Source organism: Leopardus geoffroyi, chromosome D4 (genome assembly GCF_018350155.1).
Source record: "Leopardus geoffroyi isolate Oge1 chromosome D4, O.geoffroyi_Oge1_pat1.0, whole genome shotgun sequence".
Taxonomy (NCBI): Eukaryota; Metazoa; Chordata; class Mammalia; order Carnivora; family Felidae; genus Leopardus; species Leopardus geoffroyi.
In genome coordinates, this window is record NC_059342.1 from 93,567,074 (window position 1) to 93,589,507 (window position 22,434).

Sequence of the window (22,434 nt, forward strand, 5' to 3'; positions counted from 1 at the left end):
GGATAGCAATGACGGTAACATGGTGATTTTTAAAAAAGCCGTGAATCCACAATGATATGTTTCTAAAAGTGGAAATCTTTAAGCAAAATGCCAGCTAATAAATGCAGAAAAGATGAACTCGTTAGAAACCTGACATTTTGCAGCCACCCCCTGGGGTAAAAAGTTTTGGGAGACAAGCTGTTCCCATGGCCCTCCGTCCTCCCGCGGAACCTTCTGTGTCCCTTCCAGCCCCCTAGAAGGGGTCTCCGATGGGAGACTGACCACGGCCGAGCTTGAGCGGTGCGGGCTCTGGGATCCTTCCTTGTGGCCCCGCTGTCTCCAGGCTCTACTGCCACCGAGCCCTGCAGTCCCTGGGAGTCCCCACACTGCCCCCAACCTTTGCACACGCTCCACCGGGACGCCGGTCTCAGCCCAGAGACCACCTCCTCCTGAGAGCCCTCCCACATCCTGGGTGAGAGGGACACAGCCCAGCGCACACTGCCCATGGGCCCTGAGTGGACACGGGGCCCAGGGTCTAGGCCTCAGGGAGCACAGGCCCGAAGGGCGGGCAACCGTGGCTCAGAGCAGCCCATTCAGGACCTGCCTCCGGGCAGGCAGTCTGGGCTATGTAGGCGGGGCAGGGGAGGGGGGTGATGGACAGCCCCCGCCTCAGTCTCCCCATCTGTAGCAACAGCTATTTACAGGGATGAGGGCCCTCCACCCCCACCCCTACCCCTCCCCCCAGGCTAACCCAGCCACCTTCCCCTCACGCTGGGCCCACCGCTGCGGGACGCTGCAGATGCACCTGTGGGGCAGGGGCCAGACCAGCATCAACCGGGCCCATCTTCACCCCAACGCCCCACTCCACACACGCAGGCTGGTGCTGGTTTTTTTGTTCATTTATTTAAAACAAACATCTGTGCGCTATGTACAGGTCTGGCTCCCGGGCAGGTGGGTGTGCAGGGGGCCAAGCTGGGTGGGAGAGAGCAATGGCAGGGGGCAGGGGTGGGGAGGGGATCCGGCTGTTCGTCTGGCCAGCGGGGCAGCTTCTCCGTTCCTGCTGCCCGGCCCACCCCCTTGAGGCAGCCCCTCCCTGGCCCATGCCCACGGCTTCCCTCAGGTGGGGGCCTGCCCAAATGAGAGCAGGATGAGGGGGCCTCTTCCTACAGCAAAATAAATAAGGGCCGGGGGCGGGACCTAACCCAGTCCCCATCCTCAGCCCCAGGCCGGCCCATCAGTCTCGGGTGTCAGAGAAAGGCCCGTTCAGGAGCCAGGCCCGGCCAACGGGGTCTGGTGGCACCTGGTGGCCCTGGGGGTGGTGGGCAGAGCTGGACGGGGGCAGAGGCTAGGGGCCGGCCAGACCCCAAGGCTTTAAGGCAGAGCAGGGTGAGGGTGTGTGCGGCCCAGGGCCAGGCCAACCTTTGGCACAATCAGGAGAGGGCAGCGCAGTGGCCTCAGGCAGTGCCGAGGACAGGTGAGGGGCTGGAGGGGGCCCCCACTCCAGGGCCTCATGGCGGGCACTGGGGGGCACAGGGTGGGGCCTCGGCCACCGCCTGACTTCTGTCCCCACTGCGTGTCCTTGAGCCAGCGCCTGACGGTCAGCAGAGTGTGTCCGTGTTGAAGGACAGCTGGGCCTGGTAGGTAGACGGCAGGTGAGCCGCGCTGGGGGAGGCGTCCGCTACCCCCACGCACCCACGGGCCTGGGACTGGATCCCCCACCTTTGTCTCCCGTGAGTTCTCTCTCAGTGGCCAAGTCTGGTGGCTCCTGTGTCCCCAGGCTCTGCTCCCCCCTACCCCACCTCTGCTCTGCCCGTGTCTGGAACCCCTCAAGGTTTCCAACGTGTCTCGGGGTCTACAACCAGTCTGTTTCCACCTGTGCCCGGAGCCTCCTGTGTCCACCCTAGTCCTGAGCATCCGACGGATCCCTCAGGGCGGCAGGAGTCCCCGGGGCCACTCCTCTCCAAGCCCTCTCCTTATGCAGAGCCTGAGCCCGCTGGCCAGCCTGGCTGCCCTGACCCTACAGGCTGGGCTCACCCGCTCCTCCTCGAAGCTGATGAGGCCCTCGTCCTCTGTGTCCAGGTCTTCGGGCTCGTCAGCCACGAGTGCCCGCAGCTCAGTGGGGGCGGGCCGGGCCCGGAACAGGCTGAGCAGGCGGCCCAGGGGAGACCGCAGAGCCGAGGGGGGCTCTGTCTCCTGCTGCTCCAGGTTGTCGCTCTGCTTCTTGGCGAAGTTCACAAATACCTGGCGGGCGGGGTGCGTGGGTGGGTGAGCGGAGTGCAGCCCAGGCTGGCCCGATGCGCCGAGCTGGGGCACTCACGTTGTCCAGGGTGGTCTGGCTGACCGAGTAGTCCTCGATGCCCAGCACGCCCGCCACCTGCTCCATCTTGCTGAACACCTGAGCCAGGGAGATGTGCTCCGACTGCAACTGGTACTGCACCTTCGTGTGGTGACGCTCCTGGGGACGCAGGGAGGTCAGAGGCAGCTGGGCGCACCGCCCGGCCCCACCCCCTGGGGCCCCGCCCCACCCCCGGGGCCCCGCCCCACCCCCTGGGGCCCCGCCCCACCTTGAGCACAGCCTCCGGGAAGTTTCGGTTGAAGAACCGCACCACGTCCTTCACGTTCTGGCTGCTCTTCGTCCTCACGGTGATCATGTATCCGTCTCCGAACCTGCGGGACAGGCCTGTGGCCCCGAGCCCCGAGCCCCCCATCCCCCCCCCCCCGCGCCCCTCCCGCCGCCGGCACCCTCGGCTCGGCTCACCGGTTCTTCAGGTGCTGGATGCTGCCCAGACAGCGCAGGCGCCCGTTCACCATGATGGCGAGCCGCGTGCACAGCGCTTCGCACTCCTCCATGCTGCAGGGCGGAGACGCAGGGGCTGGGGCGGGGCGCGCGGAGCGGGGACGGGGCGCGCGGGGTGGGGGCGGGGCGCGCCGGGTGGGGGCGGGGCGCGCCGGGGTGGGGGCGCACCTGTGCGACGTCAGCACCACCGAGCGCCCCGTCTTGATGAGGTCGAGGATGAGGTTCCAGAGGAAGCGCCGGGCCTTCGGGTCCATGCCGGTGGTGGGCTCATCCTGGGGGCGGGCGGCGCCAGGCTCAGCGGCTGCGGCCTGTCCACCCCGCCTGGCCCGGCCGGCCGCCTCCCGCCCCGGCTCACCAGGAAGATGAAGGCCGGGTACCCGATGAGCGCAATGGCCGTGGACAGCTTGCGTTTGTTGCCCCCGCTGTAGGTGCCGGCCGGCTTGTCGGCGTACTTGCTCAGCTCCAGCTTCTCCAGGGCCCACTTCACCACCTGGGGGTGAGGACTGGCGTCAGGGCCTGCCCCTCTTGCCCGCCCCGCCCCCCTTGGGCGACCCTCACCCGGGCCTCGTCCTTCCAGGGAATGCCACGGAGCCGCGTGTACAGCTGCAGGTGCTCCCGGGCTGTGAGCTCGTCGAACAAGGCGTCGAATTGCGGGCAGTACCCCAGACTCTGCTGTACCTGGAGCAGCTCCTTGAGCACACTGGGGACACAGTGCCATCAGCACCGGCGGCCGCAGTCACCCCACCCGCCCAGGCGCCCGCCCGCCCGCACCTGTGCCCGTTGACAAAGGCCTCGCCCCCTGTCGTGCTCTCGTCACCCGTCAGCATCTTGAAAGTGCTGGTCTTGCCCGCGCCGTTCACGCCCAGGAGGCCAAAGCACTCGCCAGGACGCACGCCGAGGCACAGGCGATCCACAGCCAGGATGCGGCCTATCTTCCGGGACTTGTACACCTGGTGGAAGGGAAGGGTCAGCCCACCCATCCGGGCTGCCAGTGGGGCTGGCCGGCCCCTGAACCACACCGCCCCCTGGGCTCCGCCCCTGTCTGCAAACACGCCCCCCCCACCTGGGCCCCGCCCTCTGCCTGGGCCCGCCCCTGCCTGCAAACACGCCCCCCCACCTGGGCCCCGCCCTCTGCCTGGGCCCTCCCACGCGCCTGGGCCCCGCCCTGCCTGCAAACATGCCCCACCAGGGCCCTGCCCCTGTCTGGAAACATGGCCCCCACATGGGCTCCGCCCTCTGTCTGGGCCCCGCCCCTGCCTGCAAATATGACCCACCTGGGCCCCACCCCTGTCTGGAAACACCCCCACCCCCCACTGAGCTCCGCCCTGCCTGGAAACACGCCCCTACCTGGCCCCGCCCGAACACCTGGGCCCCGCCCCTCTCTGGAAACACGCTCCACCTGGGCCCTGGTACACCCTCCGCGCCCCCCCCGGCCCCGCCCCTGCTCGGAAACACACCCCACCTGGGCCCCGCCTCCCACCTGGGCCCCGCCCAACCTGGCCTCTATCTCACAAGCCCAGGGCCCACCTTGGTCAGGTTCTCAATCTTGACCATGTCGTTGTCAGCGTCTCCCCGCAGCACTCGCTGCCGCTCGCTGGCCACATCCACATCATCCTCCACAGGTTTGGTAGACACTGGCATTCGCCTGTGGGGACAGGGTGGCGGAGCCATCACCCAGTGCCCCCCAACTTTCTGTGGCCACGCAGTGCCCTGCCGGCCACTGGCCCCCACATCTCCCTGCACTCCCCCACTCACTGTGGCTGCCGCAGGAAGTTGTACTGGCACATGATGGTGAGGAAGAAGCCCACGAAGCCTTCGACCGTCATGGCCACCAGCCCCCTGGTGACGATGTCCCACTCGAATGGAGACTTCATCTTGTCAAACTGGCCTGTGGGGCAGCCGGCTCAGGACATCGTGGCCATGTCCTTCACGCCTGAACCCTCAATCTCTGGGCCAGGCCGGACCCCCCTCCGCACGCCCACCCACCCCGCTCACCAATCTTGGCGTAGTACTCGTTGATGTATTCGTTATACGCCATTTCCATGAGCCCGTGGCCCAGGTTGTAGTTGGGGAAGATGAGGAAGCAGCTTTTCAGGTAACTGTTGACAACCTTCAAGTCCTGGAGGGTGACGGGGGGTCACGGGCACAGCCTCGGCCCTGCTGCCCACCACGCCCGGCCACCCCGCTGCCCCACCTTGTCATGCTCAAAGAGCTGCAGCAGGAAAGTAGCCACGGTGGCCGTGATGCCAATGAAGAGGTTGATGACGATGAGAAACACGTAGGCGGAGCTGGGCACCTCGAACCAGAAGGAGGCCGGGTACATGATGGGGGTGATAGACCACCTGCGGGCAGGCGGGCAGGAGGCCGTCACGGGGAGCCCGCCCCCACCCCAGGCCCTCCTCCCGGCCCACTCCCCCTTACCCATAGAGCAGGAAGAGAGAGAGCACGGCGGGGAAGTTGGTGGGTGACGTGTAGGCCGGTAAGTCGAACACGAACAGGATGATGACGCAGCAGGTGGCTGGGACCAGGTAGTTAAGCTACCAGAGCAAGAGTGGCAGGTGAGGGCCCAGGAGCAGGGGTGAGGGGTCCAGGAGTGGGGCTGGGGGGGTGCTGGGGCCAGAACCAGTGGGCCTGGCAGGAGACAGGGGGAGGGGACGGCAGGGGTCTAGGGGTAGAGGGAACCCCCCTCAGCCATGCAGGAGGAGCACACCATGTCCCACACGTAGTTGGCCAGCCAGTAGATGACGGGGTTGCAGCCACTGACAAACTGTAGGTGCTTGGCTTTGGTAGACTTCTCAGCCACCAGGAAGACCACGAAGCTGGCTGGCACGAAGGACATGGCCACGATGATGAAGATGGCGATGACCACATCTGTGCCCTGCAGCCTGGGGGCAAGGCAGCCATCAGCCCTGCCCAGCACCCGCACCTCGTCCCCCCCCCACCCGCCTGCATACATACAGGTAATCCAGGGAGAGGCTGGCACTTGTCTTGTTCATGGGGTGGTTGGTGACGGTGATGCCTGCAGACGGGGGAGGGCAGCCTCAGGGACCTGCTCCATGCCCACCCTGCCCGGCCCCCAGCCCAGCCCAGCCCACCCAGGCTCACCATAGGCTGCCGGGTTGCCCTTGCTCCTGGGCAGGTTGGCACGCAGAATAGCGTTATTGAGGCTGTTGAGGTAGGTGGGCATGCTGTGATAACCCTTGTTGTTGTAGAAAACCTGGGAGGGACGCAGAAACACCCTTAGCGCACCGTGGGTCCCTGCAGCATGCCGGCCACAGCTGGACGCTGCAGGGCCCGGGGCTGTGCCGCTCACCTGGGCTGCCCTGCGCACCGCAATCTTCCGCACCATGGCTGGGGCCCGGGCACCAAACGAGGCTGGGATGGACTTCTGGACGTTGCCAAAGGTGATGGCCCCATACCTGGGCGGGTAGGTCGAGCGGCGTGAGGCCAGGCGTGCAGTGGGTGGTCTGCCCCCTCGCCCACAGTTGGCACGAACCCCCACCTGACTCACCGGTGCAGCCGGAAGCGGTCAGAGGTGAAGAGCAGGTACTCGGAGACGTTGTGGCCAGTGATGTCGGTCAGGATGTCTCCTGTGACCACCCGCATCTGGGGCGGGCGCCCACCCACACCCCCCGGGCAGGAGAAGCCGGTGCCCTGCGCAGAGCAGGTACAGCGGATAGGCTCCCGCACCAGGCGCGGTAGGGAGGGTGCTGACGTCCAGTTGTCTGCGGGGACAGCCGGCAGTCAGCTTAGGTGCGTGCCGTCCCACGCCCCCCGGCAGCCTGGCGGGCCCATACCTGGCCCAGAGGTGGGTGGCAGGGAAGCGTTCCAGGCCTGCAGGGGATCCTCCTCTGGGGACACGGGGGAGTCGGACGGAGCAGGTGAGGGTGGGGGCGGCACGAAGTTGGACAGCGGCAGCCCCTGCGTGAAGGACTCCAGGCACATGCTGTCGAAGAACCTCGCGGCCAGCAGCCGTGACTCGCCACTGGTCAGATTCAGCGTGGGCCCCAGCGAGCCATTGGCCGGAGACTTCAGCACACAGGTGGCGCCCACGCCCGACGGCAGCCGGAACGTGCTCACAAGCTGCTGGGGGCTGGCATCCGGCGACAGTCGCAATCTGTGGAAACCCGCGGTGTGAGCCTAGCCTGGGCGGGGGGGGGGGGGGGGGGGGGGGGGATGAGTGCCCGCCCACCTTCCCCTCCCTCACCCGGCCCCTGTCCACCACAGCTGCCCAGCAGATGGCCTCACCGGTCCTCCTGGCGCTCCTCGTTGGCATAGGGGATGAAGTTGCCACGGGGCTGGGTGTAGTTGTGGTACTGGGAGGGTGACAGGACCAGAGGGGGCAGGTCACCTGGCAGGATGCACGAGGAAACCTGAGCAGGTTCTGCCTGCCTGCCGGCGGCCCCCAGGCCTCAGTCCCCTCTTCCCAATACCCACAGGGTTGGAGCTTGGGGGCCTGGCCCTGAGGAGGCCCGAGTCCCCACTAAGCCCCCAAGTGTGCCCGCCAGGCCCAGAGCGGGCGGTCCAGGAGGGGGGAAGAGCCACAGCCCCACTGCAGTGGGGCTCCGGTCCCCCCAGCACGCTGCCTGACCCAACGGCCATACCAATCTCAGGGACGGAGAGGGCCACAGTCATGGCCACGCAGACGAAGAAGGCGGGGAGCAGGATCTGGGAAGACAGGGCCTTGGAGTTGCGGCGAGCACAGTGGAAACGCTTCACCAAGAGTCCGTGGAACTGGCGTACCTTCAGCCACCAGCCCTCCAGCTTGCGGCTGCCCTGGCCGACCCTCGAGAGGGCCTCCGCCTCAGCTTCTGCACAGGGAGGGGGGCTGAGCAGGTGGCCCGACACCACCCTCCAGGGACCCTGCCAGCCCCAGCCGGCCGCACCCCGCACCTTGCAGGCTGACGTTGTCGGGGTCCTGCACGTTGTCGAAGAGGGGTCGGTAGTCGCCATAGACATCTGCGTAGGTGGCCCCCTCGTCTCCACGGGTAGAGCCTACCGAGGACGCGGACTGCAGTGACACCTGTGACTGGGCCAGCTCTGTGCTCCGGGCCAGATCGCCAACGTGCACCTCCCCCGACGGGCCCTCCGCCACTGGGAGCACATCCTTCCTGGACTCCTTCACATCTGCCACAGCACAGGGGCCAGGGAGGGGACAAGGGGGACTCAGACCAGCGTGCCACCCCCAGTCCCCATGCTCACCCACCAAGACCCTCACCCCACCTCACCCTGGGGCGCCCCAATTCCCATGGCCACCCACCTACCCAGGCTCCTCAGCCCCAGAGCCAGCCTGGCAGGGAACCCGGGCACCTTATTCCCACCCAGAATCCTTGGTCCCCAGAGACCAGGCTAGAGTGGGCAGACAGCTGCGGGTCCAAGGTCAGGTGGGGTGGAGCGGGGCTCCCACCTGCCTCACTGTTCTCCAGAGACTGGTCCTCCTCTGACACCTTGAGGAACACCTCCTCCAGCGTCGTGTCCATCAGCCCAAAGCTACTCAAGTGCAGAGTGTCCAGACTGCGCTCCAGATGCTGGGAAAGGGCTGTGCGTGACCTGATGCGGCAGGGACCACCCCTTCTGCCCCCGCCCTGGAGCCCACTCCACCACCACCACGACCCCGCCCCCTCCGCGCCCCGCCCTGGAACTCACTCCACCCCATACCTGGAAGAGGCGCTCAAAAGCCCCCTTCTTGGCGGCCTCACTAGGCAGGATGTAGGAGAGCTCTGTGCTCGTGTCGGAGACTAGCAGGCAGGAGGCCACGTGCTTGCGGATGAACTGGGAGACCTGGGGCTCTGAGCAGCTGCTCAGCTGGGCGCGGCCTGGGGGGCTGGACGTCAGCCCTGGCTCTAGGAGGGGTGGGGAATGGAGAAGAGCTTCACCAGGGGGGTAGGGGGCTGGGGGAGGGGGATCCTCTACGGGGGAGCCCAGCCAGGTCAAGAGGAGGACCGAGGAGAGGGACCAGGCACCCCAGGCTCACTAAGGTAAGCCTTGAGGGCCCGCCCCTCTAGCTCACTGATCTTGGAAAGGGGGTCCTGGGAGAGGGGGACCCCGGGCCGGCTCAGGCAGTCTCAGCACAGACCTTGGGGGCCCCCAGGCTCAGCAGGCCGCTTGACCAGAGTAAGGCGGTAACCGTCCCCATAGGCGCCCTTGAGGAAGAGCGGGGAGCCGCAGCACTTGAGTTTCCCATGGGAGATGATGGCTATGCGGTCCCCCAGCAGGTCGGCCTCGTCCATGTGGTGGGTGGACAGCAGGATGGTGCGGCCTGGAGCGGGGGGGAGGGACCAGGCTCAGGGCGCTGGGCTGGGTGGGGCCGGCCGGGGCCGCCTGTACCCACCCCACGCTCCGCTCACCCGGCTTGTACTTCAGGATGAGGTCCCAGATGGCCCGGCGTGCGTAGGGGTCCACGCCGGCGGTGGGCTCGTCCAGGATGATGGCGCGGGAGCCGCCCACGAAGGCGATGGCCACGGAGAGCTTGCGCTTCATGCCGCCCGACAGCGTCTGCACCAGCGAGTGCCGCTTGTTGGACAGCTCCAGGTCTTCGATCATTCTGCGGGCAGGGCGGCGCATGTAGGGGCGCACGCGGGCTCCCGCCACCGCCCCGGGGCCGCCCCGGAGCCCCGCCCCCACCCCACCCACTTGTCCATCTCCTTGCGGATCTCCTCCTGGGCCCTGCTCTTGAGCCTCGAGTAGAACCAGAGATGCTCCTCCACCGTGAGCCGGTCAAAGAGCACGTTGTGCTGCGGACACATGCCCAGGTTCTTGCGGATCTCGTCCATCTCCGTGCGGATGTCGTGCCCGTAGATGGTGGCCGAACCCGAGGTCGGCGGGAACAAGCCCGTGAGGATGGACCTGGGCGGGTGGGCAGGGTCACGACCCCCACCTCCTGCCGGGAGCCCCACCCTGCTGCCCACCTGGTGAGGACCCACCCCCTGCACTGACACTCACATGGTCGTGGTCTTGCCAGCCCCGTTGTGTCCCAGGAAGGACACCACCTGGTTCTCGTAGAGGTTCAGGCTCAACCTGTTTAAGGCCAGCTTCTTATCGTTCTTGTAGACCTTGGTGAGCTTGTCCACGCAGACCACCAACGGCAGGTGGGTGGGCTCCTCCTCCATGCCCCGCGTCTCCTCTGCACGAGGGCCGCGGGTCAGCTGAGGACGCCCCGGGGTCCCCCAACCCCAGCGACTGCCCCAGCCGCCCCCCTGGGTGCCCGCCTCACCCAAGCGCCGGCTCTCCATGGCACAGGCCTGGTCCTCCTCCATGACGCTGAGCCGGGGGGCGCGAGCCCACGGCCAGGTCCACTCCCACGCCTCTGTGCGCCCGCTGCCGAGCCAGTAGGACTTCTGCAGTGGGAAGTACCAGGGCCGGGGTAGCCCGTACATGCCTAGGGGTTGGGGGTGGTGGTGCAGAAGGCAGGCTGACCCAGGGCCTGGTGTCAGGTCCGCCCCGGGCCATGTGCACCCTCTAGGGAGCCACACGCCCTCTCCTTTCCCCCCACAAAGGGTCAGCTGGTACCTGGGTGCACCGCCTCGATGTACCACGTGAGCACCCCGTAGACGGCCGCGTCCACCATCAACATGGTGACGGCCAGGAGCAGGTTGAAGTCATCACCTTCCACGGGCGACTGACTGAACGTGTGCCACTGGATGCCCACACCTGCCACCTCGTACAGGGCAAAGTACTTGGAGCCCAGGCCGAAGGCTGTTGTGGACATCAGGGACTGAGGGCACGGTGGTGTCAGCGGGGGGAAGGAGGATGGACCCCGCCCCACCCCCAACCATCCCCGATCCTCACCGCGATGCACTTCTCAAAGGCGGTAATCTTATCGTGGGCCACCTCCTCGCGGATCGCCACGTACATGTAGGGCACGTAGCTCAGGAAGTAGATGATGCCACCGCAGGCCGAGGCCAGCTTGGCCTTGGAGTACAGCACAGACACCAGGAAGCTAGGGTGGGTGGGGCCACGGCCATCAGCCACACCCGACCCTCAGGGCACAGCCCAAAGCCCTCCTGGCGCAACCTCCCGGGGTACAGAGGAGCTCCAGAAGGGGTGTTTCTGCGTTTTCTGGGTGAATGCAAGAGGCTCCCTGCCAGCCCCCTGCCAGCCCCACGGTGCTCACCAAAACATGATGGTGGCCACAGCGTAGACCGCCAGGAAGAGCCAGATGATAAGCACGTGGCTGTGCATGAGAACCTGGCCGTACTTGAGGATGGCCGTGAGGGCCGTCACAGAGATGGAGAGCTGCACGAAGCCCGTGATGAACCAGGCCACCCAGTGCACGGCGTTGTTCAGGCCCATTGTCTTCATCACCTGTGGGCAGGTGGCCGGGGGGGGGGGGGGACGCAGGCAGGAGGCCTTGGGATGGGGTGCCACGAAGGAACGACGGGTCTCTGCCCTACCAGCCAGGCCCAGGGAAGGAGAGGTGCCCACAGTCTCCCCTCCACCTTCACTGGTCCCCCTGCCTCTATCCTTGCCCCATCCCCCCCTGCCCCCCTCCCACCCCCCACCTCCCCCTTCCATGCCCCCCACCCCCCACCTCCTTCAGCCGGTGCTCCTTCTCTGCTACGATGTGCTGGATGGTCATGGCCACTGAGTAGACCCAGGAGATCACCATGCAGAGCGGCATCATGTGCTCGATGACAAACAGGAAGCTGGGGGGGGGGGGGTCGGGGCCGGGGCGTGAGGGGAGGGGCTCAGCCTGAGCCCCAGCCCCCGGCCCCCCCAACACACACTCACTCGTCTCGCGTGTAGCAGGGGTAGGGGAACATCTGCACGTAGTTGCCAGGCTCCACCACGTCGTGCCCCACGAAGGTGTTGATGATGGCACGCTCCATCATGTCTGCAGGTGGGAGAGGTCAGCCACGGCAGGGGGGGGGTGGCCAGGCCCTACCCCGGCTGCCCCAGGAGCGGCCCTCACCCTGGATCCAGACGAAGCCATACAGAAAGTAGAAGCGGCCGCCTGTGTTGGGCCCCGGCCGCCAGTAGGCCCGTCGGATCTCGTTGGTTTTCTCAGTGAAGCTGGAGTTTTGGCGGATCTTGTAGTGCACGTGGGGTGGCAGGGAGCCGTCCTTGCGGGTCTGGAAGATCACGCCTGGAGACAGGACGAGGGGCAGGTGGAGGGGCAGAGCCCAGGCTGGCTGCAGGGTGAAGGTGTGAAGGGAGGAAGGGGCGGGGACGTGAAGGGGACTGTCCAGCCGGAGCACCACTGGGGCATGAGGGGGGCAGGTCCAGGGAAAAGGTGGGGCTGGGGAGCTGGGAAGGTACCTGTCGCAGGGGCAGGGCTGGGATGGGGGCGGGGCGTGAAGCAGGGTACAGGGTCTGGGGCAGTGCTAGGGGGTGAGGAGCGGGGCTGGGAAAAGATAGGGGAGTCGTAGGGCAGGGCTAGGGAGGAGGGGGACCAAGCTGGGGCAAGGCTGAAGAAGGAAAAGGGGCACAGGGGCAGGTAAAGCGGACAGGAGGGCTGTGATGGAGAGACACGAGGCCAGGGCTGGAGGAGGGGGGAGGCAGAAGAACAGGAGTCAGGGACCCGCCCAAGGGGGACCAGCTCACTGGCGAACACGGTGACATTGTCCTGGTAGGCCTGGTTGAGAGTATAGTTGACGATGCTCTCCTCGTCGGGAAAACCCTTGAAGATGTCCACACTCACCTGAGGGGAGGGGCATTGTTGGAGCCAGCCCCCGGCCCCCGCGGAGCCCGAGGGGCCACGCACCCCACCTTGGACATGAACTGGATCCAGCCGCAGGCCGCGTTGTCAATGGTGTCCAGCTGCTGCAGGAGCGCGGAGCCGTTGGGCAGCGAAAAATTGTCCTGGCGCAGGGCAGGCGGGAGCTCCTCCAGCGACAGGTTCAATGCCTCGGGGTGCAGCCGCAAGTCCGCCACATACTGGGGGTGGAAGCCTGGCTCAGGGGGGCGGGGCTGACACAGGGGGCCCAGCCCACCCCCGCCACCTTCTGCAGCCCACCCCCGCCCAGCACCCCCCCCCCCCCCCCCCCGGCACCTGCTGCAGCCAGTGGAGGTGTTGCTGCAGCCTGCCCTCCTCCAGGAAGCTGCGGATCTCGGCAGAGATGTTGAGCCACACTTGGGCGTAGTGAGTCACGTTGCCTACAAGGGCAAAGGTCTCGTTGGCCTGCAGAGGGTGAGGGCACGGGTCATGGGGCTCAGGGCGGACCCCAGCCAGCAAGGGGGGACTCCACTCCTTTGTCTCCCCCTAGGCCAGTCCTCCCCCAAACCAGTGTTGCTCTGGCCAGACTGCCACCTAGAAGCTCGAAACCCTCCCCTCCCCAACCTTTCCGCAGTGACCCCACAGCACAGGCTGTGCTCTGGCTCCTGGGGCAACATAGCTTCGGGGTTCCCCTACGTCGCCAGCTGTGCCTTCCTGCCTCCTCTGTCGGGCCTTTCTCCACATGTCCCTTCCAGGGTCCTGACACCTGGCCCTTGCCTCCCTGCCCCCGGTCATCCTAAAGACCCCTCCATAGGCTCCCCCCTTTCCGGGGCCATTTCCAGCCCCAGCTTCTACTTCTCCCAGACAGGACTCCCCCTGGATCGGCCACCGACATCTTGCCCTCGCCTGGTCCCGTACCGCCTAGCTACCCCACCCAATCGTCACCCACTGGATGCTGCAGAGATCCTCACATGCAGCCTCTCCTCTGTCCAAACCAGCACTGTGGGCCCTGGCCATGCCTGGCCCCCAAGGGCCTCTGCACCCTAAACGCCCCCGGTGGGTTCTCCCCCTCCCCCTGAAGAGCCGAGTCTGTGCTCAAGTGCCAGGCCGCGCCCCTCCCATGCCAATTCTACCAACCCCACTCGGCACAGGGGTCCCGGGCCTGCAGAACCCGGCGCCCAGCTCCCTCAGCTCCTGCCCCAGAGACACGTGCAGCTCAAGCACACGGCGCGCCAGACTTGCCAACCTTGAGAATGACGCGGTCGGCCTCGGAGCCCGCTGGCGCGTACAAGATCTTGGGATTGCTGGTCATAAGGTGCACAAGGAGGCCCAAGTTCCGCTGCTCCTTGCTGGTGAAGCCCAGGGAGCTCATGTTGCCCCGCCGCAGTGCCTCAGGCTCGATGGTGCTAGGGTGGGGGTGGGGCGTGAGGGGCGGAGCCCAGGGTCTGGATGGGGGGGGGGGGTGGAGGTGGGGCCTCAAGAACTAACGGGGCGGGACCTCAGCGTGGAAGGGGTGCATCGGAAGGGGTGGGGCATGGGGCCGGGATACAGAGCCAGGTGCCCCGGTGTCAAGATGGGCGGGGGTCAGAGCCAGGCCTGGGATCAGACCCCCACCCCTGTCTCCCTGCCGCCCACCTACCGGTTGTTGCCGCACAGGATGGGCTGCAGGCCGGCCCAGAGCTGCACGAAGGCAGAGCATTGGCCCTGCAGCGCGTCGGAGGAGGCAGGAGCCGCAGCGGACGGAGCTCCCTCCTCCGCCGTGGAGTTGGAGCCCGTGCCCACCGCCGCCGCCCCCGTGCCGTTGGCCATCCTGCCGGGGCCGCTGGCTGGGGACCCCGGAGCGCGACGGGCGCAGGCACCCTGGGGCAGCAGCAGGGCCAGAGCTGAGAGAACGTCCACATCCTGCAGAACTTTCTGGGCGTCCAGCAGGTCCTCCAGCAGCGCCTGCAGCCGCTGTGGGGGTGGTGGCTGCTGCTGGGGAGCCGAGCCGTTGGGGGTGTCCAGGCCCAGCTGAGGAGAAATGAGCATGTGGGGAAATGCAGGCCTAGGAGCAGGGGCTGGGGGCCGATCTGGAGGTGGGTCAGGGAGGGCACAGGCTGGGATGAGAGGATGCGGGAGGGTCGGCATCCCGAGAGAAGGTGAGCATTGGCGGGGGGCTAGGAAGCACACTGGGGTGAGGCCACAGGGTGAGGCAGGGGACACGAGGCATGGTGTCACTGGGGGAGCGCGGGACACCCACCCATGGGCACGCCCCACTGACAGCCTTGGGCCCGGGGGGTCCCTAGGACACCGAGAAGCCCCAGCACAGTGGACCTGTGGGGCAGCTGGCAGGCAGGACCCCACCTGCTGTGCGATCCTGGCCACATCCAGCTGGTTATGGAGCTCAGCAGCCAGCCCAGAAAAGCGCTGGGCGCGGGCTGCAGCCTGCCCATTGCAGACGGCATCCCGGTAGCCCTGCAGCGCCCTCTGCTGACCCTGGGACACGGTGAGGATCCGGCCCAGCTCCCTGGATCCCCGAGTACACGTGAGTTCCTCCAGGAGGGCAGGCGTCAGCAGCATCTCCTGGGGGCGAGGCACAGGGGAACCGCTGGGCGGGAGCCTCAGCCCAGAGGAAACCAAGGCCCTAACCCAAGAAGGCCTCGGGTCGCCCCCTGCACCACCCACTGTGTCAAGTCTGAGACAGCCCAGCAGCCCAGGTTCTGTGACGGGGCGGGGGGGGGGGGGGGGGGGAGTAGGAGGGATGGACACACATCACTGTCCTGCCTTCCCCCTCTCCATGCCAGCCAGACTCCCAGAGACCTCCCTCACTTCCCAGGAGAAGCTCGGAATTATCAAGGGGGCCCATTTTTTCACCCGCTCTGGCAGAAGCAGGCAGCACACCCCCATCCCACTAAGAGGCCCTCTCACCTCCATCCGGTATAGGGGGTTGTTCCAGGGCTCCTGACCCCTGGGGAGTCCTGACCCCACATCTAGGGCAGGCGAAGGGCCAAACAGCAGGTGATAGACCTGGGGTGTAAAGGGGGCATGGCTCAGGCCAGGAGGTTCCAGAGCCTGGCCCCGGGGCTGCCTCAGAGCCCCGCATCCCCCCCCCCCCCCCCCCCCCCCCCCCCGTGCCCTCCATTCCTACAAGCAGGGGAGGAGGGTGGAACGCAGTGCCCAGGGCTGGCAGCTACCCAGGAGTAGACACGCGCTCACAGAGGCCGCCTGCCCCACCTCACCTCAGGCAGGTCCACCCGGGCAGCCAGGAGGGCCTGGGCCGTGCTGTTAGGCAGCGACAGATTCTGCATCAGGAAACGCCAGAGCTCCCGTGGGTCCCTGGCCACCGAGCCCAGAGAGAAGGAGGGCACTGGACAGGCAGAAGGATGGCGCTGAGGGCCAGCTGGGCCCAGGGTCTAGGCACCCAGAACAGACTCAGCGCCAAGCTCCCCGCCCCAGGCTCGGCCACTGTGGCGGTCGGCTCGGCCGGGACCACCCGCGCACGTCTGCCCCGGGAACTCGGAGTGACGGTTCAGACGGAGGCCCAGCCGCGAGCCCACGGTCAGAAGTGACCAAGCCGGGGTCTGAACCCAGCTGACACCAGAGCTCAGGTCTCGACAACCTCCACCCCCGCCCCGCCCAGGGCCCGGTGTGCACCTGCAGGTCTGTCCGGGAGGCTCTCCCAGGCGTCCGGGCCCGAGCGGAGGGTCTCCAGGTGCTGGCGCAGGGCCTCGAGCTCCGAGCCCAGGCTGGGCCGCGCCGGGTCGAACAGGTTGCCCTCCTCCACCACGCGGTTGAGGCGCTCCAGAAGCTGAGTGACCCTGCACCACCATCCGAGGTCACCCACTGGCCTCCGCAGGGGCGTGGGCTCCCGGAGGGCGGGGTGGGGGGCACTCACGTGGAGTTGGCGTACTGCAGGAAGCCAAACTCGTCCCGCTGGCCATCCGGGCACAGAGACTGCATGACGGGCAGGATGCCCGCAGAGGTGAGCGGCGCTGCCGTGTAGAAAGCTGGGGGGGGTTGGCGGTCAGGGCAGGTGAGAGGACCCGAGGGGTGGAGACAGAAGGACAGGAGACGGGGAAGGAGTCAAGAAAGGGAAGGAGGGAGATGAAGCCGAATAAAGAAATTTAGAGAAAGTCAGGGAGGAAAAGCAGCTTCAGGCAGCAGACAGGGGGCAGAGGGCCAAGAGCTCTGGTGCAAATGACCCCAGCAGGTCAGAGGTCAAAGGGTATCTCACCATCCCTGCCCCCCAACTCCCAGGGTGTCCTTCTTCCCTTAGCCAGCCAAGGCCAAAGTGCCTTGACGCCTTCCCCAAGAATTCAGGTGTGGCACGGGTGCCACAGCCCAGGGGAGCACGTGGGGCTCCCCGCCCCGGGAAGTGACCTCTGACCTCTCTGGCCAGCTGGTTAGCAGAGAGAACGCAGGAACCCACAGGGGTCTGCCGGGGGAGCAGCCAGGTGACCTGGCCCCGGGCCTGCAAAGCAGGGCCGGGCGACCCCACAGAGAGATGGAAACCCCCAGAAGGGAGCCACCGTGGCCCAGGCACACTCAGCACCCACCACCCACCGTCCCCCAGTGCTCCGGCTGTCCCTGACAGCGGAGAGGGGTTTTTGCAGGATGCAACCAGGCCCGGAAAGGCTGTTAATGCAAGCGGGGTTGGGGCACGCTTAGGCTGCACCAGGAAGGCCTCACTTACAGACTGCATGCAGGCCCAGGAGGAGGACAAGAGACCATGCGGGGGACGGGTAAAACAGAACAGAGGAGAACCGTGAGGGATGGCCGCCACGGCCGGCCCGGGCCCCTAGCCCAGCCAGGAGGCGCGGCCAGGGACCGCGCGGGGGAGCGTGGCAGCTGGGACACGTGTGTGGCCGCGTGCACACAGGACAGGCATGTGTGATGCTGTGAGGACCGCCTGCCCCACCCTGACCCCCCAGCTGTGCCCTGGGCACCCCCCCCCCCCAAGGACACTCACCTTCCTTCACGGAGATGGTCGGTTTCTTCTGCCGAAGCCCCAGCAGGATGAAAAAGAGGACCAGAGGGATGAAGATCTCAAAGGCCAAGACCCACTGGAAAGGGCGGGTTGAGTAAGGTACCTGTCCGGCAGCCTGGCCTCCCACGCCACCTGCCGGGGACTGGACGGGACAGGCCTGAGCCCCCCCGCCCCGCTCCCCAGACAGATGTCTTCCTGGTAGGCAGAGCCAGCCTGGGCCCCACACGTTCCCACAGAGGCCACAAAAGGTCAACGCAGGCCCTTGGGGGCCAACAGAGTCTGCAGCCCCACCCCCTTCCTTCAAGGGCCTTCTCGAGGGGCGCAACGGCGAGTGTTGTCTGGCCCAAGCCAACCGGGTCCCCCGCCCCCTAGCCCGGGTCCTGTCTGCCACACTGACTTGCCAGGAGAGACCAAACGGCCAGCTCGTGGCCTACTCTGACCCGTGCGTCTGCCCAGCTCGGCTTCCCCTTCCCCAGGCTAGGATCTTGGAGGTGGTCGCGGGCCCCATCTCAGCTCCCACAGTGCCCCAGGGTGAGTCCTCCTGGCTGTGACAGCCGTCATCACACCAAAAGCCTGGACGGGAGGAGGCATGGCTCTAGCCCCGGGTCCTGAGCCTCCAGAGAAACCTGGTCAGAGGTCTGACAGCCCTGAGTCCCTGAGGCACAGGTACCTTCTTCCACCCTGGCCCCTTCCCCTCCCCCCCCCCACGTGGTTCACGGCAGTGGGGGGCGCTCAGCAGCCTTGCCTGCCCTCCCCAGCACCCCTGTTCAGTATTCCTGGGACTGCCCCGGCCACCCCCGCCTGGGCGCCAAGGTGAGCCCTGATGGAACTGCTCTGTGTGGGAGACAAATGCCAGCAGCCCCAGGGACCCAGGCCTCCCGTGACCACCCCCACCTCTCCCGGCTCAGGGAGGGAAGGTGGAGAGACGGGACCTCAGGCCAGCTGCCCTGAGGGGGAGCCCCCTGCTCAGCCCAAAGACACACCCCGACCTCCACCCCACTGGCTCTTCTCAGAGGCTCCAGGATTCCTTCCTCCTCGCCCCCTGCCCCCAAAGCAGCTCCAGAGCCCCCACCCCGGTGGCGTTCCGCCTGGCCCAGGGCCCGGGCTCCCGGTCCCCTGGGGTGGACCAGCTGCTCCTGTTTACCGCACTCTGACAATCGTGCTCTGTGGCCTGGAACACCCCACTGTGTGTCCGCACCCCACACTCGCCCCAGCCCGTGCCAGCCTCCACCCCCTCCCAGGGCTAGCTGGAGAGGCACCACGGGCAGCCACGGGGCTGGGGACGGGCACAGAGTGAGGGTGGCTGCGTGCGAGTGGCGACGCAGGCGCGCGGGGTCGCGGCCGTGGTGCCAGCCCCACCCACACCCGCCCTGCCACCGGGCACCTCCACCACGTAACTGCAGCAACAGGCCGCGGCTACCTCCTCATTGCTATAGCAACAGCCGCGCAGGAGCTGCTGGGAGGAGGGAGGCCTGCTTGGCGGGCGGGCGGGCGGCCAGAGGGGCATCTGGTTACAGGCAGGCAGTGCAGGTTAGGCCCCACCTGGGAGCCCCACCTGGGCACCCCACCCGCGGCCGGCAAGGTGGTTAAACCCCAGTCCCTTGAGAGTAGCCCAGTGCCCCCATGGTGTTGCCGGGGCCTGGGTGCCCACTCTGGGCCTGAGCCACCTCCTGCTGTGTCGAGGGGAGAACGGAGGAGACCTGAACGGAGCGGCCTGACCCTGACCCCAGGGGTGAGGCTACAGCCGTCCCGACAGCAGGGCAGACCCGTCCCAGCTAAGAGGGGATAGGCGACACTCAGATGGAGAAACCAAGGCACAGAGATGGGAAGAGGCACAGAGGGCCTTCGTCCCTTCCCTCCGAACCAAGCCCTCCCCCAGAGAAGCGCATAGAACGCAGAGCAGAACCTCTGTTGGCCAAGCCCGCAGGTCCAACTCCAAAGCCCAAGACCTCCCCAGGAAAGTGGGGGGCCAGGAGGAGTGGGCCAGGCACTTGGCCAGCCCCTGCCCCAGCCCCACGGCGCGAGCCCAGCAAGGCCTTAGCCACCCTGGAGGAGGAATTCCTGATTTGCCGTGGCCTCAGGCTGACGACCTCCATGTGGCCCAACCAGTCCCTGGTGGTGCCGCTGGGCAGGGTACAGGAAGACTCTAGGGAAGGCCCAACCTAGCAGGTGGGGGCCACTCCCGGGTATCTGGCAGAAGGCACCTCCCACCTGCTTGCCAGGTGCCCCACAAGCCGCTGCTCCCTTCCCTGAGCCTTGAGGTCCCCAGTGGATGCAGGGACCGTCATTCTAGGCTCTGTTCCCAGCCCCTGGGGGCCCTTCCTGCTGAGAACCCTGGGGATAATGCTAATGCCCACATCCCGGTCTCCCTTCCTCCCCTGAGCCCTGCCCTGGTGCCCCTAGTAACCCCAAATCTGAAGCAGGGGAAGGTGCACCAGAGGCTGCAGGCCTGGCCCATGGGACCCGGTGCCAGCCAGCCCCAGGCACGTGGGCAGGGAGTGTACTCAACCCCGGCTCCCTGCCAGGCTCAGGTGCCCAGGGCACTCCTGCCAGCCATGGTGATGATGGCCACCCCACCCTGCCTGCAGCCTTGGGCTTCTGAGTATGCACTCCAGAGCCTTTCTCAAGGAGGCACCCATGCAGAGGCTCAGAGTCAGGTGGGAGAGGAGCCTCTTGGGCCCCAGGTGGGCAAGGGGATGCCTCCTCCTCGGGCCCCCACTCTGGACCCCAGCCTGCTCTGGGCCTTACTGTGGAAAATCCCCAGGGCCCATGCAGAAACCGGAGCTGCCCAGGCCTCTCTGGTGCATGTGCTGCTGTCGGCTGGGCAGGACAACAGGAGATGGCCCTGCCCTTCCCGGGACAAGAGCGGTGAGGGCCGGCGTGATGGTACCCATTCTGCCCCAGGCTGGCTCCTCACCAGGGCCTCTGCCCCTGACAGCTGCTGTGTCCTGTACCCTCAGGCCCCTGGCCGCCCCAGGCACGGGCGGACAGCTGGGGTGCTTGGAGGTCACATCTCCAAATAGCAGGATCCGGCTCCCAGAGGAAGCTGGGGCTGGGGAGACCAGAAGGCGGATCGGCCTCAGGGAGGACTGCCCCAAAGGACAAAAGGGTGCAGGGCTGCAGGCTGGCCGATGCTGCCACAGCAAGGACATTCCCATTGGTGAGAAGGCAGGAGCACGGGCTAAGGGACTTTCGGGAAGGGTGAAAAAGAGGAGGAGGAAGAGGAGGAGGAGGAGGAGGAGGAGGAGGAGGGTGAAAGGGAGGAAGAGGGGGAGGAAGAGAGGTGTCTGCCCAAGGGCAGAGGGGTGGTGCAGGGAGGGAAGGGGCAGGGTCCCTGCAGGGACTCCAGGGGGGCTGGGCCCAGAGGCCAAGGAGCCTCTGGGCTGGACAGAGTCCCCCCATGCCTGTCCTCTGTCCCGGGAACCAGGGCCTCCCGCGACCCCAGGGTCCTGGGACCGCTCGCCCCCCTACTCGCGCAGCTAGACCCCAAGAGCGCGCCGCGCAGGGCGCCCATCCCGTGACTCAGCCGAGCACCGCGAATGTCAGCGGGCGCGGGCCGCGGGCTGGGCACGGCCGAGCCCCCTCCCCAGAGGCCGGAGGCCGGAGCCCGGAGCCGGCCAGGGCGGGCGGGGTCCGGCGGGAAGGGGTCTCGGGCCCGCCGCCCCCAGAGCCCGCCGGGGGTCTGCGCGCGCCCGGCCGCACGTGCGCGCGGAAAGCGCGCCGCCGGCCCCGGTGCGCGCGCCCTCTCGCTCAGGGCAGGCCGGGAGGCGCGCGGGGTCGCTCACCGGGCTCCGGCGCTTCAGCGTCACGTTCTTCCAGAGCAGCAGCTGCAGCTGGTGCAGGAAGCCCATGGCGGGGCCGCGCTCCGGCCGCCTTCGCGCCGCGGCCCGCTCCTCTGCGCGCCCCGCCGGCCCCGCCGCCCGCCGCGCCGCTCGGCATCGCCCGCGCGGGGCGGGGCCTCGGGCGTCCGGGACCGGCTCCGCGCTGGCTCCGCCCCCCGTCCGCACCGCCCCCGCTTAAAGGCGCCGCGCTGCGCTGCGCCCGCCGCCGCGATCCGCGCCGGTTCCCGGAGCTCTGCCCCGCCGCGGGCGGCCTCCTTGGTCGCCCCCATCTCGCCAGGCGTTGAAGTGACGTGCCCCAGAGCCCCCGTCTAAACCGACTCATCCCGCCCCTCCGGGGCGCTTTTCTCCCGGGGGCATCGGGCCCGCGCACAGCAGCCCCCGTGGGGATCTTCGCGCTCCCGCGGAGGCGCCCCGAGGCGGTCACTGGCCCCCAGGGCGCCCTGAAGGGATGCTAGGGGAGGCTCGGCTCCCACGGGGTCACCACCTCCACCCGCCCGCGTTCAAGTGCTACAGGCAGGGATTTCACCTGGACGTCAGAGCCAGGTCTCGGTCCCCAGGGTCACTGCCAGGCTGGAAGGGTGTGGCCGCCCGCACGTGGGGAGGGGAAAGCTTAGCACTGGCTGGAGATCCCACCTGTGCCGGGCGGGCAACGTCTGCCTTCAGGTCGTCCAGAAGCAACGTTCCGCGCCCCACCAGGTGCTTCCCAACCCGCGCCTCTTAAGGCAGGGCGGGGGGGGGGGGGGGGGGGGGGGGCTCTTGTGAGAAGCGCTGCAGGTGCGCTGTCCCACCGCTGGAAGAACTTCGTCCCTTGGTCCCTTGTGAAGGAGCCACTTGCTGACCAAGTGTCAGGATGGGCCTGGCTGGGCCGGGGGTGTGGTGCTGCAGCTCTCTGGCTCCTGGCAGGTGGGGCGGGCAGGGTGCTTGAGGAGACGGAGGCTGCCCCCACTGTAAGGGGCTCGTTTTCCTCTCTGTTTGGGAGAGCAGAGCGAGCCAGGCCTCCACACACGGAATTTGGAATGGAGTGATTTCCGCAGAGGCAGTTTGATGCCTGGTGGGGTGAGGCTGCCGCTTCCCGTGGAGGCCAGCAGAGGCCAGCAGGGGGCAGGGAACCTCTGTGGGTGGCTCGGGTGGCTCCTCCCCAGCCTCAGTCTCCCCACTTGCCAACGGGAGGCGCAGGCCGAGAGATGGCCATGTC

At 67.3% G+C, this 22,434-nt stretch overlaps 1 protein-coding gene across 2 annotated transcripts; it reads right to left on the reverse strand.

The window, feature by feature from the left end:
* Positions 1-863: 863 nt before the first annotated feature.
* ABCA2 (ATP binding cassette subfamily A member 2) lies at positions 864-21,339 on the reverse strand. 2 transcript variants are annotated; one of them, XM_045470073.1, is made up of 49 exons: positions 21,183-21,339; positions 17,380-17,473; positions 17,104-17,106; positions 16,306-16,417; positions 16,065-16,228; positions 15,650-15,777; positions 15,339-15,437; positions 14,775-14,993; positions 14,071-14,441; positions 13,678-13,837; positions 12,768-12,896; positions 12,485-12,652; positions 12,320-12,416; positions 11,688-11,861; positions 11,507-11,609; positions 11,307-11,421; positions 10,890-11,080; positions 10,565-10,715; positions 10,286-10,490; positions 9,990-10,154; positions 9,719-9,899; positions 9,410-9,622; positions 9,124-9,320; positions 8,853-9,035; positions 8,435-8,619; positions 8,184-8,304; positions 7,670-7,903; positions 7,381-7,587; positions 7,025-7,127; positions 6,574-6,893; positions 6,288-6,501; positions 6,090-6,195; positions 5,882-5,993; positions 5,735-5,795; positions 5,487-5,661; positions 5,198-5,313; positions 4,971-5,118; positions 4,772-4,895; positions 4,532-4,664; positions 4,304-4,421; positions 3,548-3,726; positions 3,335-3,476; positions 3,132-3,266; positions 2,945-3,048; positions 2,738-2,830; positions 2,544-2,646; positions 2,297-2,434; positions 2,014-2,220; positions 864-1,613 (listed from the first exon to the last, which is right to left on the reverse strand). In XM_045470073.1, the coding sequence occupies exons 1-49, from the start codon at positions 21,246-21,248 to the stop codon at positions 1,578-1,580; spliced, it is 7,302 nt and encodes a 2,433-aa protein (XP_045326029.1). In that variant the 5' UTR covers positions 21,249-21,339; the 3' UTR covers positions 864-1,577. The 2 variants fall into 2 exon arrangements, with proteins under 2 accessions (XP_045326029.1, XP_045326030.1); XM_045470074.1 differs by lacking the exon at positions 17,104-17,106.
* Between the last annotated feature and the right edge of the window lie 1,095 nt (positions 21,340-22,434).

Excerpts from the sequence above, each read along its gene's own strand:
- ABCA2 (XM_045470073.1), bottom strand. The coding sequence starts at position 21,248 with ATGGGCTTCCTGCACCAGCTGCAGCTGCTGCTCTGGAAGAACGTGACG. Across the intron at positions 14,994-15,338 it reads ACCCCCTATACCGGATGGAG|GAGATGCTGCTGACGCCTGC; the intron begins GTGAGAGGGCCT and ends CCTCGCCCCCAG. Across the intron at positions 11,862-12,319 it reads CAATGTCACCGTGTTCGCCA|GCGTGATCTTCCAGACCCGC; the intron begins GTGAGCTGGTCC and ends TCCTGTCTCCAG.